The sequence below is a fragment of the Sebastes fasciatus genome, chromosome 1, assembly GCF_043250625.1.
Source record: "Sebastes fasciatus isolate fSebFas1 chromosome 1, fSebFas1.pri, whole genome shotgun sequence".
In the NCBI taxonomy this organism is placed as follows: Eukaryota; Metazoa; Chordata; class Actinopteri; order Perciformes; family Sebastidae; genus Sebastes; species Sebastes fasciatus.
The window spans coordinates 29,296,427-29,310,210 of NC_133795.1; the positions used below are offsets into that span (position 1 = coordinate 29,296,427).

General features: G+C 41.7%; 1 protein-coding gene across 1 annotated transcript in view; it reads left to right on the plus strand.

Moving 5' to 3' along the window:
* Window positions 1-8,358: 8,358 nt before the first annotated feature.
* snta1 (syntrophin, alpha 1) overlaps window positions 8,359-13,784 on the plus strand; it is a 42,460-nt gene continuing 37,034 nt past the window's right edge. Inside the window, exon 1 of the mRNA XM_074641912.1 lies at window positions 8,359-8,771. Coding sequence (XP_074498013.1) covers window positions 8,480-8,771 — 292 coding nt within the window. The 5' untranslated portion in view covers window positions 8,359-8,479. The remainder of the gene's footprint in view (window positions 8,772-13,784) is intronic.

The window sequence follows — 13,784 nt, forward strand, 5'->3', positions numbered from 1 at the left end:
GCTGAAAATGGAGGTAGATCTAATATTAGCTGGGTCTCAAAGCTTCAAGCACCACCTAAAAGAACGCATAAATGGATTTTGCTGTGCTTTTTCCTGGACACTAAAAGACTAAGAATACATAGGAAATCAGAAACGTGTACTTCTCCTTGTGAGCAAAGTCATCATGAACCCCTCCTGTGTTTTTCTTTTCTGTATACAATCACTGTGTTGTTCATGCTGTGGAGAGCCTGCAGGACTCCTCAGCCTCAAGAGGAACTGGCTCCCCCTCCTCTCTGCTCAGCTTGCTGAGGTAATCGCTGCCTTGGAGTGATCCGACGGTGCCAACAACACTGTGAAAAGATGCCATGAATACATGAGCCCACACATTTTACCCTCTGCAACCACTTACCCTCTCCGCTGTACAGCGGTTGACCTGACAGATTCTTAATCCCCGCGAGGGAATATTTTCCCCAATTATTTTGCTCTTTCACTTTCACTGTACTGAGTCAAGAGGGGGCAAGTCATTAGCTGGGACTGTTTACCCTACTTTCTCAGCAGTCGTGCCATCTGCGTGAGCTCTGTAGGTTGCATAAGGCCTGGCAGATATGACACCTCCACAAAACCTGTTCCCTTTTATCCATTGTTTCAGTCTGCTCCATCCAATATTATCTTCTCTGTCCCCATGTGCCTTCTTTCTTATTCCGTCTGTTGGCTTTTCGTGATTACACTTTCCTCAGCAACTATCTTTTCGTGATTTATCTCTCCTCACCTATTGCACTTTCTATTACGTACATCTCTGTTCTGCTCTTGCTCTCCCCCTCCTCTCCTTCTGTCATCCCTAACAGCTGACAGACCAGACCCTGCCTGGTGGTGACACTTCACCCACGCCGACCCGAGCCAGATCACTAGTCCATGTGGGAGCTAGAGCCAGGGCCAAGGCCAGGGTTTCTGCTGGGGGGTAGGAGGGGGTTGAGGCCAGCAAGATGGCCCTAGTCATCATAATCATTCATTGCCTGCTGGTCCTTCTGTCCTCGTCCTCCTCCTACCCCTCCTGCTTTTTTTGTCCTCCTCATGTCAGGGCCACGCGGCACGCGTATCAGCTGAGCCCAGGACGGTCGGAGTCAATGGGGTCAGGTGGCAGACGCCTGGTTAATTCTCCAGAGGCTTCAAAGTGCTTGCGTCAGCTCATACAAATACGGACACTGCAAATGCACAGATAGACATAAACACATGCATTCTCAAAGCTCACAGTATTCAGAATAAGACCGATTGTGCAGACCGTAGTTAGAGCGTGATATTGTTTTGGGGGGTTTGATGAGTGTGTCCGGGTCTGTCAGACAAACAGATAGATCGGCATTAAGAAGGAGGAGGGGGAAGATTATAAACACATGACCAGATGGAGAGAGAGATAGCCCTATTATGTAGATCCTGTCTCCTCTCCTTCGCTTGGATCCCTCATGCATATATACCTTTACATTATTCAGTAGGTTATAATGAGAGTAACCGAACGTGGTGGGGGTTAAAAAAAAGAAAAAAAAAGGTCGCTGGGCGGTTTTAGATGGCAGAAGGTGGGCCACAGGTGTACAAGCCTGAGACTTATTCTTCTGTTTGACCTCTCATTATCACCCCCAAGTTCTCTTTCATTATTATCCCGTGTCCTCGGGTGTTTAGGGAGCAGCATCTATACCGCAGTCTGTTCGCTGCACAGTCTGTCATTCATATTTTGTGAATAAATTACTCCATATTTTTTTTAATCTATTATTGTCTGCTCATCTGTTTTGCGAAGTCTAATCCATCTGCATTTTCTGTCTTCTGACCCCGATCTATTCCTCATTTTTGAATCACATTTCCGGCGACTTTTCTTCATGGCTTGGCAGGTGCTTATCAATAATATGATTTGCAGCCGCTCGTCACTCATCTGACTGTTGCTTTTGATGGGAATTTTTTTTGAAACCCTACTATCACATCTGCATATCTCTCCTCCGCTTCCTCTCAATCTATTTATCTTTTTGTCTGTGATCAGCTCATCTATCTATCTATCCGCCAGCCTGTCCTGTAGTGGAGAGGTCTGGTCTGTTGTTACAGAGGAACAGGTGGGGCAGGCTAACAGTCAGAGCAGGCTTGAATCACACACACACACATGCAAGCTGCAGGGAGGCAGGCAGTCAGGCGCTCAGACACTGGCCCATATGGTAGACCTCTGGAGCTGTTGCCCTTTGCAGAGTAGGAAGGGGAGGGATGGATGGAGGGATGCAGAGATGGTTGGAGGACGGCAGGAGGAGGCAGAAGGGGGAGGTTGAAATTAATCAGCAGGCCACCCCAACTGTCCACTGTCTTTGGGGAGTTGAAACATGCATATATGTGGCTGATTGAACCGGGGGTGAGGATGGCAAGTCAGTGGGGGTTGTAGCGTATTCAGTTGCGTGACAGTGTGTGTGTGTGTACATAAAGTGTTTTATTTGTACTATTTCGCTTGATTTATTTTATTTAATAGTAATATAAACACATTCTTCAACGTTTTTAACTTTTGAAAACCCACTGCATTAGCACATCCCATAAACCCTAAATATTTACACAAATGAAAATTAAAGATATATATTTTGAATGGTAAAATAAAAATAGACATAAATGAATTAAGTATATGTGAAATGTTTTCTAAATCTCCGCTTATCCTTTACATTCTGTTATATTTTATGTTAATTTTCACTCAATTAAATCATAGGTTTTTGGCAGTGCTGGAAGAAGTTTCCAGATCAGAATCAGAATCAGATTTATTTGCCAAGTACATATACAGTACACAAGTAATTTGACTCCGGTTTCATGCATCTCTCTCTCAATGTACTTACACAGATATCGAAATAACAGCGACAAGGACAACAAAGCTGGAAAAATAAAGGTAAAAAACAGACAGGACTATTAAGTACACAAGAAGTGAAAAAATAGGTGTATATATAAATATTATATAAATATATGTAAAAAGCACCAATGACCAACAATAAAATATGTCTATATACAAGTCAAGTGTTCTGTAAGTTGTGAACAATACAAATAGTGCAAAGAAATAAATACTCAATGTATATACGGTACATGGACTGGATGATAATGTACCGTATGTACATGTAAAGATGTCTATATATTGCATGAGTAGGATTTATATTGACAGTGGCAAGTCCTACTTAAGTAAAGTAGCAGTAGCCCACTGCAAAATACAGTTAAGTTACTTAAGAAAAAGTAGAGAAGTACTTGCAACAAAATTGACTCAAAGTACTTGTTATGTAGAATTGTCCCTTTCAGAATATCATATTATAATACATTTTGTATTATTGGATTATTATTATTATTGATGCATTAACTTCATGTAAGAAGTATATTAATGTTGGTGTTGGCTGAGGTGGAGATAATTTCAAATATTTCATATACTGTTGGGTATAATAATGCCTCATTTTATGAGACGAGTATTGTTGTTTTGTATGTAGTGACTATTGTTTACAATACATCAACCCGGCTGGAGTAGAGCCAAAAAACTCACAATATGTCACCGTCCACATACTTATGGAAAGCACTGTACATATGTTTCCATATGACAAGCAACTTTTCAATATGACTACATCAACTCCTATAACTCCAAATGTGTTTTCTATGAAAGGAGATCTTTTCTTTTGTGTGCAAGAGATCCTTACAAATCCCGTTGTCCCATTCATTAGAGCTTTGAAAAAAATATGAAGGCCTGGTGGTACTGTGAAAGATAGGCCGGCCACCTGCCATTCACGTCACAAAGGAATAGACTGACAGATGTATAGACAGGAGGTCAGATGGTCAAACGCTTTGTCATAATGCTAAACATCATTAGGTAGATGCACTGCTTAAGGCGGGCGAGCACCGTCGTTAAATCGTCCCTGCTCATTGTTGCTATATGTGGTGTTCTATACATGTGCTAAATAGTACATCCAAGTGTTTTTGTCTGAACAAAGAATTGTACTACAGTGCAAGTATAGGTGAAAGTTTATGGGGAGTCATATAAAAAACCTGCATATACTGTATATATAATCATCCGTTTCCTCAATTAAATGTATCACGTTCATTATAATTTTACCCCATCTTGAACGTTTAAAAGAGACAGAGAGAGCCTGACTGAATCTTACATTGACCATGCAGTACATCTGTGGGCTATAACCAAAACGATCAGCAGATATAGATAGATTATACATTATATTATGCATTGTATCTTGATTTAAGTATGAACAAAAAAACGTTGTTCTCACTAAAGCTGTGTTTTTTACACGCTATACAATGTTCGCCACAACATTCTCTATAATTTCACTTGAAACTGTTATGTTCATTTTGCACTTATTAAATAACAAAATACTCTGTACTTTTTATTTGTCAAGTATTTAATAATTCACACAGGGAGTATACAAAAATATGCTTTACCATGTAGTTATTTCATATAGACCATTTATTTATTGAATTATCAGAAAACATGCAATATTGTGATATTGTTATCGAGATATGAAATGACCTATATCGGGATGGAACATTTTGGCCATATTGCCAAACCCTAACCATTAATTTATGGCTTTTAAATCAATAAAACCAGCTGTTTAACTATGTACTTGAATCAGCCATCAGGAAGACTCCTTGAGTAATAATATTTTCCTTAATATTTTTCTAAATTCTTTCTTTTTTTCCTTTAAAACCTACAGGACTTCTACGGAGAGCTTTTTGTTTGAAAACGCCTGCATTTTCACTGGACATATGGTTGGATATATAAATTTAATAACGGTGGTGCATTTAATCCTGGGACAGATTACTGTGGTGTAGTGTTAGTTGATGGCACAGTTATTGTATATTTAATCTTATGCTCAAGAGATTAATCTATAAATGACATATATTATTATCAATCTGTGAAATAAAAAATGTTTGCAAGGTCGAATAAACTAAAATCTGTCAGCCTGGTTTTTGGGAAAAAGAGACAAGCAATGCCGATACCTAGCAAAAAGTCTGAAATGTTGCCCTTAAAGCTATTCTTAACTCTGTTTTATTTCTTTGTTATTTCTATTACAATAAAACTGGCATCCCACAATAATTAATCAAACAAAGGAAGGTAGAAAATATTGAATATCCCTTTCCAAATATTTGCCTCATATTCAAAACCCTCGTCTGGCACCATTTAAATGTGTCTGTCTTGAAGTAATGGAGCCATTTGACCACTAGAGTGAGACAGAAGATTGAGAAACAACCTTTAAACAGCCTGTGCTGAGCAGAACATTCAGTGCATTATGTTCAATGCATGAATGAAATTCAGCAAAAGGAAATAAAACTACATCTCAATATGTATCAAAGTAACTACGTATAAATGAATGCAGCAGTTTCTGGTGGAGGGTGGGTTCATCTGCTTAGCTGCTTTCCAGCTATAAGGAGGTTTTTTATTAACAGATGCACATCTTTAAACCACGTGTCAGGGTTCAGAGCACTTTTCAGTCAATGTTCCAAACTTGTTTTCATTAAGGAAGCAATTGCCCCCTCGCCAACCCTACCCAGAAGAGTGTTTTTCTAAAATTGGGGTGGCGGGTGTTGGAACTTCTTTGCTTTTTCACCTGCTGTGAAGCAGATGCAACGCAGGCTGCCACACACACAGCTGAAGGGCTGCCAGATTACTTGCAGATGCAGTGGAGCATGGGAAAACGTGGACTGCTTCATCAGCTTGTTTCAGTGACTCACGCGTGTTGTTAATGTCTACTCTGCGCAATTAAGTGCACCTCTGCTGAGTCACCAAGACAGTGCAATATAGGCCTACTTATTATCCATGTTGAGTTGAGAGTCAGGACCAGGACCAAATGGCTTTGTCATCGCGTATTACTGCTGAAATCAGAGTTTATTATAAATTAGTTTCAAACATATACTGTAGGCCATTAGACAGCATTTTTTTGGTGTTTTCAACATTATTTTAAATATGTATTATTGAAAAAAAAAAAAAAAACTAGGGATTTGCACAAAGTGATTAGCGCATATATGAGGTATTGCAAATCAAAGTGTGGACTGAAAATAAATGGAATTGCTTGATGGATCAGACTGAAAATAAAGGAATTAAATCAGAAAAGAATGGTTCAGAGGAAAGTATTCAAGATGTAAACTTATGGACTGGAATAAATGGAAAATACTCACAAATCTTTATAATACTGTATGCAACCTACATGCATTTCTGGGATGGATAACCCCAGTGTGAATCAAACTATTGACCTAAATGCTCTACCCATTCAAAGACAACTAACAGCAAACTTCTTAGCCAACATTTAAAGGGGTTCTATGTAAAAATCAGAAATTGCTTGTTAACAGTGATACCTGTGGCCATTCATCGTCCTGCTGCTCGCGCTTGTGCTCGCAAATACAAAGATTGGTCAGAACAGTGAGGCCACACATGCAAGACTGAACGTGATCCCAGGCATCATGTTGATTCATGTTAGCAACATTAGCCAGCTAAAACCACAATATATCACTATATATTTCACATGCTTGGCAGTAATGTTAGCTTACCTGTCCAATAGGATTTTTTGCCAGCTCTGGGTTTGTTTTGAAACCCAAAACTAAACGAAGGTCCCTCCGTGAATCGAAGGCCCGGCCGATGTTGATCTACATCGTTGATCTTAGTTTTGGTTGTAGTTGTAGTTGCATTCCTGTTTTGCAAAATGGGCTTCACTAGACATAACTTTGTTATTTTCTGTGGTGGGGGCTAGTCGTTTGTTGGCGTTAGCGGGACTCCATTTCTAACCGAACGTTAGCTATGGTTGCACACTATGAGCCCCGTAGCAGAGCCGAAGAGAGTAAAAGCATGACGTCACATCCATTGGATTTTCCTGGAAAAAACAGCCCACATTCTTAACATGAAAAGCAGTCTATACAGGCGAATAGAGGAAACCCAGAAAGTCGCGGAAGGTCTCATTTTTTAAGTTAGGTTACAACCTGTTCACACATTAGCAATAAAAAAAACCTACATACCGGCTCTTTAACTCTTTCTCTTCACTCTATATATGCAACTCCGTCCGGCGCATCAGGTCTTGGTCTGTGGCCAGTAGCCTATTGATTCGGCTTTTATCAGTGCTCATGCTGTGCTGCCAACTCATTTAGTGCCTACTGGAGGGAAGCTTGGGGGGGCTAAACACCCGTTAGAGAGCACCTCGTCCTGCGTCTACCATTTATTAAGATTTTGGCGTGTATTGATCGGAGGGTTTATTTTCCACAAGCAGTTTAACCAAGGAGCAGTCATTGCCATAGTCATATGTGATTCTGGGTTTGCTCCCACAATACTCAAGTGTTTTTATTACGCAAAAGAATTGTGGACAGTATTCACTGCGCTCACAGGACGTCTTTGTGCTCTCTGTCCCAAAAGCTCAGACAAAAATTGGGGAAAGGGCTTTTGCATATTCTGCACCCTCAGCCTGGAATTTGAAGACTCTGTGGCATGCCAATGTTTTTAGCCCCCTTGTTGTACAGCTGATTCCCAGAAAAGTTCCTTTTTGTCCCCCCATTTGTCTTTAGATAGTTCTCTTTTAATGCAAATTTTAGTGCTTTTAGTGTTTGTGAATTTTATTTTATCTCTATTTGTGTCAATGTGTCTGCAACTTTTTGTTATTGCATCTGACCATCTTGGCCATGCAGGTCTCCCTTGGAAAAGAGGTTATTAATCTCAATGGGACTAACCTGGTTAAATAAAGGTTAAATAAAAATAAATAAAAATAAATAAAAATGAATAAAAATAAAGAGTTTGTGTCATTTTCATTTGATCTCTCACTCACTCAAGGCAAAATCTGAATGTTTTTTTGTGAATTAAGCTGAACGAGAACTAATAAAGCATCCTTATTTCGTTTAAGCTGAGAGATTCATGGAGCAATAACATGGTCAAATTAGGTAGGCTATAAGCATGTTTCCTGTCAGCAGAGTTCACACTGAAGACTAATTTGTGGAGGTCATGCCTGATATGAGCTGTATATCCACTGGAAAGGCAGATCGGTATTATATCTGGCCTTGGAAGAAGCACTATTGATTTCTGTATGTTCCTCATGACAGAACCTCTATATAGATGTGCACACTGTGATGTGCAGTGATTTTGTGTCTGTTAGGCACACTGCAAATTAGATCTGTGATCTGAGCCAGGCCAATTCAATGCACTTTGAAATAAATAAATAATGAAATGAATCAAAAAGTTAATTATGTGTGACTCACAGTTCATTAATGGGGACAAGAAGCTCTTTGAACTCTGAGCGTGTGTGTGTCAACACCGTTGCTAATCGTATCACCCTCAATTAACTTGACTTCTTACTATACTGGATATAAAGCTCTGTGGAGGGGGACAAAGTCTAGAGAGAGGGAGACAGAGAGAGAGAGAGAGGAGGAATGCCCCCTACCATCCCTCCCCTCCTCCACCCCCTCTCTCTCTATCTCTGTACAGGACTGCCTGCCAGCCCGTCTACTAGTCTAGAGTTATTCCAGGAATGCGTTGAACATGGCTGCCGCGATGAAGGCGCAGAAAACGGGACTGCTGGAACTCCGAGTGACCGTGGACCGCTGGATCCGGGTGTTGGCCACTCTCACCGAGGACACGCTCACGGTGAACCCCGGGGAGGGCGCCGAGGAGCCCGCGAAGCCGCAGCCCAACGCCGGTACCGGTGCTCTCAACGGAGACCCCCCAAACCTCAGCAGCTCGTCTTCTCCGGTCCCGGAAACCATCACCAACGTGAAACGCACCGTGAGAGTTACCAAGCAAGATGTTGGAGGACTCGGGATCAGTATTAAGGGTAAGAAACTTCATAAACAGCGAGTAAAATGTCACTTAGCAGCAAGTTTGTGGCTAGTTTGAGAGCAGTTTGTCAACGACGGAGGAAACACAACCGTCGACTAACCGTCAGTTAACTAACTTTCAAAACTGACCGTTATTTCAAACTGACCGTTATTTCAAACTGACCGTTTAGCAACAAAGACAAACTCTTTTAATCGTGTTTTGGACTCAGCCTTTAATACATTTAGAGGCTGTTGTTTGTTTTACACAGAGAAGAACTGACAGCTGTGATTCTCTCACGCTGTGCTTCAGCTCGACGGGGGGAACCATGTTAGTGTCCCAGAGAGAGAGAGAGAGAGTCGCCGCCCGACGGAGAGAGGCTATTAGCTGCTGTCGTGTAACATTAAGCTAAGCTAGGTCTTCTTCTTTTTAGACAGCGTGGCGTTCCTCATGGTAAAACGGTGAAACTAACTTGGTTAAGAGTGTAGCTTCCTGCCTCAAAAACACCCGTTTCTAATACGTACATGTTCTTAGAGAACTCCTAATAGCTACCATATATAATATATCCAAGGGGGTGTTCAGGGGTAGATGCATAGTCAGCAGTATATGTCACATAGAAGTGGTGGTGTACAACATCTGACTGAAAGGGAACCTGAAGATTCATTTAAGGTGCAGCTCACTACTGTGTCAAGTTGTTCTAGTCATTAAAGGGACTATTTGTAACTTTCAGAAATGCTTGTTAACAGCGACACCTGTGGCCGTTAAGTCAACGAAAGTCAGCGTCGGGCTCGCGCTTGTGCTCGCTCTAAGTAGACATGAACGAGCATCGCTCAAAAGAGTGAGGCGACACACGTCAGCTAAAACCACAATATCACTCTATATTTCACCTGCTTGGCAGTAATGTTAGCTGACCAGATGAAGGTCTCTCCATGAATCACTGCTGATCCTAGTGTTGGCTTTTCCTGCTTCAGCCTCCCGACCGCGGTCGGAGGAAGACACCGGCACCCGGTCGGAGACGATAACGTAACTCACTGCGGAGCCCTGTCACTTCACAAGACACGGAAAACCTCTATTGGTCTCGAGGAGCTGCAGCAGTTATTTCTGCACAAACGTCCACTGTACATTCACTATATACACGATATTCTCAGAGCTACGAAGTCTTCTGCAGTGTGTAGTGTGCGCGCATGCATGTGAGGTGGAGCGAGCTGAGTGAAGGCAGGCAGGCAGAGGAGCAGAGTACAGCAGAGACTCCGGCCCTGGAGACCAAAGCTACGGCCTCCCCCTCGTACTACGACCGCGGCCAACACTGTTTAACACACGGGCTTCACTAGATATAACTTTGCGGTTTTGGTGCTTCCGTGTAGTTTGTGTTGGAGTCTTGTCTGAACAGCGTAGCCACACGTGAGTGCGCATATGCAAGCGCGCATGGGACACCGACCCGGGTGATTTATATGTGTAAGAAGTTACAAACAGTCCCTTTAATTAAAATAAATTGTGGAAGTGTATCAGGGCTTAGAACATTATGATAGAAGTAAATGATGGTCATTCCCATGCTCTATTATGTCTCATAAGTTGTTGCAGCAATGTTTGGGTTGATACCATTTGTTACACAGATTTGGTGCTTATTTTAACCATTTTTTTTACCATTTGAGAATTGATAAAAATGATCAATAATCCCTCCAAAATACCACATTAAGACACAAAGGCCTTGAGAAACACCATAGAAAAAGCCATGCTGTGTATGCATTTGGTATCAACAAATTTTGACATATTGGAGATTTCTGCAAGAATTGCATTTTTCGGCAATTAGATGGCGAGCACTTCTGTTCTGTTCAGACACCCTCTTATTGTCAATATGCCTAGGAAAGCCACCCATCCCCTGAATGCCCTAGATCTCTAGTTTGTGGCTGTAAAGTTTCATGAGGCTGTGATTATCCTAGAGGTCACCACAGGTCATTTTATACAATGAGGTCAAATTTAAAAAAAATGGTTTCACTGCAATGAAACGGCTACTATGGGGATTGACATCATCACACATGAATACAGTTGGGCTCATTGGATCCACAATAGTTTCAGCTTTACAGTGATACCCAATTTATGTAATTCCAAGACTGTTTAGGGACCCCAGTATGCAGAAATATTCAAATACACCATTTTAGTATAGGCGAAAATAACACATTTATACTGCATGCAGGAAACTGCATGGTTTTTGCCCAAAACTGCATGTGATTATCATAAAGTGGGCATGTCTGTAAAGGGGAGACTCGTGGCTACCCATATAACCCATTTTCATTCACATATCTTGAGGTCAGAGGTCTACGGACCCCTTTGAATATGGCCATGCCAGTTTATCCTTGACAAAATTTAGCATAACTTTGTAGCGTTATTTAGGGATCTTCCCGACAAGCTAAAATGACATGGCGGGCCGGCGGAGTTTTAAGGGATTCTTTTAATACCAATCTTCCTTTTTATTTTTTAAATTTGAGTTAGCTAGCTACTTTAGGGTCCAGCACACTCACTAAAGTCAGAGGATAACAAGGTCAGAGGACCTCCAACAGGGTCCAACATGAAACCAAGACAAACAAAACTGTTAGCAACTGTGATTTTGCAGTTGTTTTGTGGTATAACACTTATTTTTGTCATCTTTTGAGCCATATTTCTGAAGGGTGCCTACAAATTCAGTACTATATGAAAGTGGTGAAAGTGGAGTCATAGAAAAAAGAGTAAATCCATCACTATTTTTACAGAATATAAACTACTTCGGTTGGCTAAAAGATCGTTTTTGCTGTTTATCTTTGTCTTTGAGTGAGCAAAGATGCATCTGTGCTTCTACATCAGTTACACTAGCATTGCCCCTGTAACCCTTCCAATGGGAAAAGGACGTGACCTCTCCATATCTCACAAGCCAGACTTACATACCTGCGCCGTGTACTGTTCAGCGGCTGATAAAAGCCTTTTCCTTGTCCTGTTTCTTCGACCTGCAGCAACAGGCTACTATCTCAATGAAGATCTCAGTGTAGAGAAGACTAGGATGGCTGAGCATTGGGAAGCTATGTAAATACAAAAGATAAAACAGACAGCACAGTGATAATGCAGTCTGAGCAATAGGCTATATTCAGATTTTTATTTCCTGGAGATGATCAACTTTGTCTTTCAATTTTGTTTAGCCCAAATTTAGTAGGCTGTTTTGACAAGATAGATTCAAGCCTTTTTACTCTACTAAAAAACGTTTTTGCTTTATATCGCTATGCATTTTGGTACCAATTAGTTCACGGTCATTTTAATCTTCCTGTGGCCCACGTTAGGTTTCCATCTCCCTGGCTTAAACTAGACTTGTCTGGGGTTATGATGGTGAAGATTGCACTTGAGTTGTGAGTCAAACACTATCACAACAATAATGGTGAATAATGGACCTGCATTCTGATATGTATGTATATTGTGTTTGATCTTGCATGCGTGTGAGTTAAAGCCTCCACCTCCTAAGAGGTCTGCAGTCTGCATGCATTGACAGGTTATCACTTGGCTTGCACTGGGTCGATTTGATGGACAGCTTTGGACTCGCACCATTGTCATGTTGCAAAGATGGCTCATCATCGTAGCTGCTGGTGACATGTTAATTTGAATCCCCCCCACCACCACCACTGCTGCCGCCACCAACCGCAACAACAACAAAGCCAACCCCCTAATGACATAAATGTAATGTCCATCTTTGTGGAAATGGGTGGCTTTGAAAATCATACAGCATGTTATTAAAACAAAATCATAGCTGGCACCCTGCCGACTTGACATTGTTGTGTGATGCCGGTTGTTCAAAGGCAAGCGATGAAGAGAGGGAGGAAGAAGGGTCTATAGCAGAGGGCTAGAAAGAGAAAGGCATAAAGAGCATGAAACGGGACTTGGAACAAGCCAGCAAGAGGTCAAATGAGTAGAAAGGGAAAAAAAGACAGTAGGAAATAGTACCGTGTGAAAAGGAAACGGGGTGAAGCAAATGAAAGAACAGGGCGAAGTTGTTGTGGGCTAGTTGACACCACATTGTGAACAGCTGAGAGGAGAGGAACCCACAGCAAGCAGTTGTCATTGGCCAAGGATGAAAGCTATGTGGCTGGGATTGGAGTACTCCACTAGTGTTAATTTTAGGGAGCCCACCCTGGCTTGCAGAAAAAGCAATGGAGGCAGTCAACCTTTACTATCACATGTCTAAATTTAAGAGGAGAGGCTAGGAAGTGAGGCTCCAGATCTCTAGACAGGCCCACTGGTCAGAGGGAGAGTGCTTTTGCAGGTCTGGGTGTAACACTCTGGTGTGAGCTTAGTGAGTTTTGCCCGTAGACGGTATAGTTGGATCTCCACTTCTTCCCACTGTACAAAAGTGAAGCCAAAATATCCCTGATACGGGAGCTGCCATATTGATATTTTGACATCATTTGGAGCCAGAATCTGCGCAGTAGTGATCGGGGGGGCTGGAGCCGCAGTATCGAGGTCCCGCCCACACTCCCGCCGAGCCAATCACGAACTGAGCACGGCCGCAGCTTGTTAGTGTGAGCCACCTAGCTGCTACATTAGCACCACAGTAGCTGTTTGGCTAGAAAGACACAACAGCTAACCATAATATCTCTATAAATACATTTATGATCAAATTGACACATGTTCTATTACACAGACTTGTGACGGTTATGGGAAATTAAAGTTATATCTCCTCTCTCGTACAATTCCTGAGCCTCTGGCTGCGACTACTTCACTCAGAGCAGCTGTCATTCACAGCTGTCAATCATGATGTCTCACCCCCTTTTTAGCATCAAATAACTAAAATGACAGAGACCATCTTTGGGAAAAATCAATTTGAGGTGTACTTTGTTTTTTTTAATTTGGCCCATGTCCCATCCGCTAACATAGAGGGGGTGGGATTTATGACCTATACTGCAGCCAGCCACCAGGGGTGATCAAGATGTTTTTGCTTCACTTTTTGGGAGCTTTAATGTCGTCCATCTTTATATACAGTCTCTTGGTGCCTTCAAATGGGGTCGTGTTTACCATG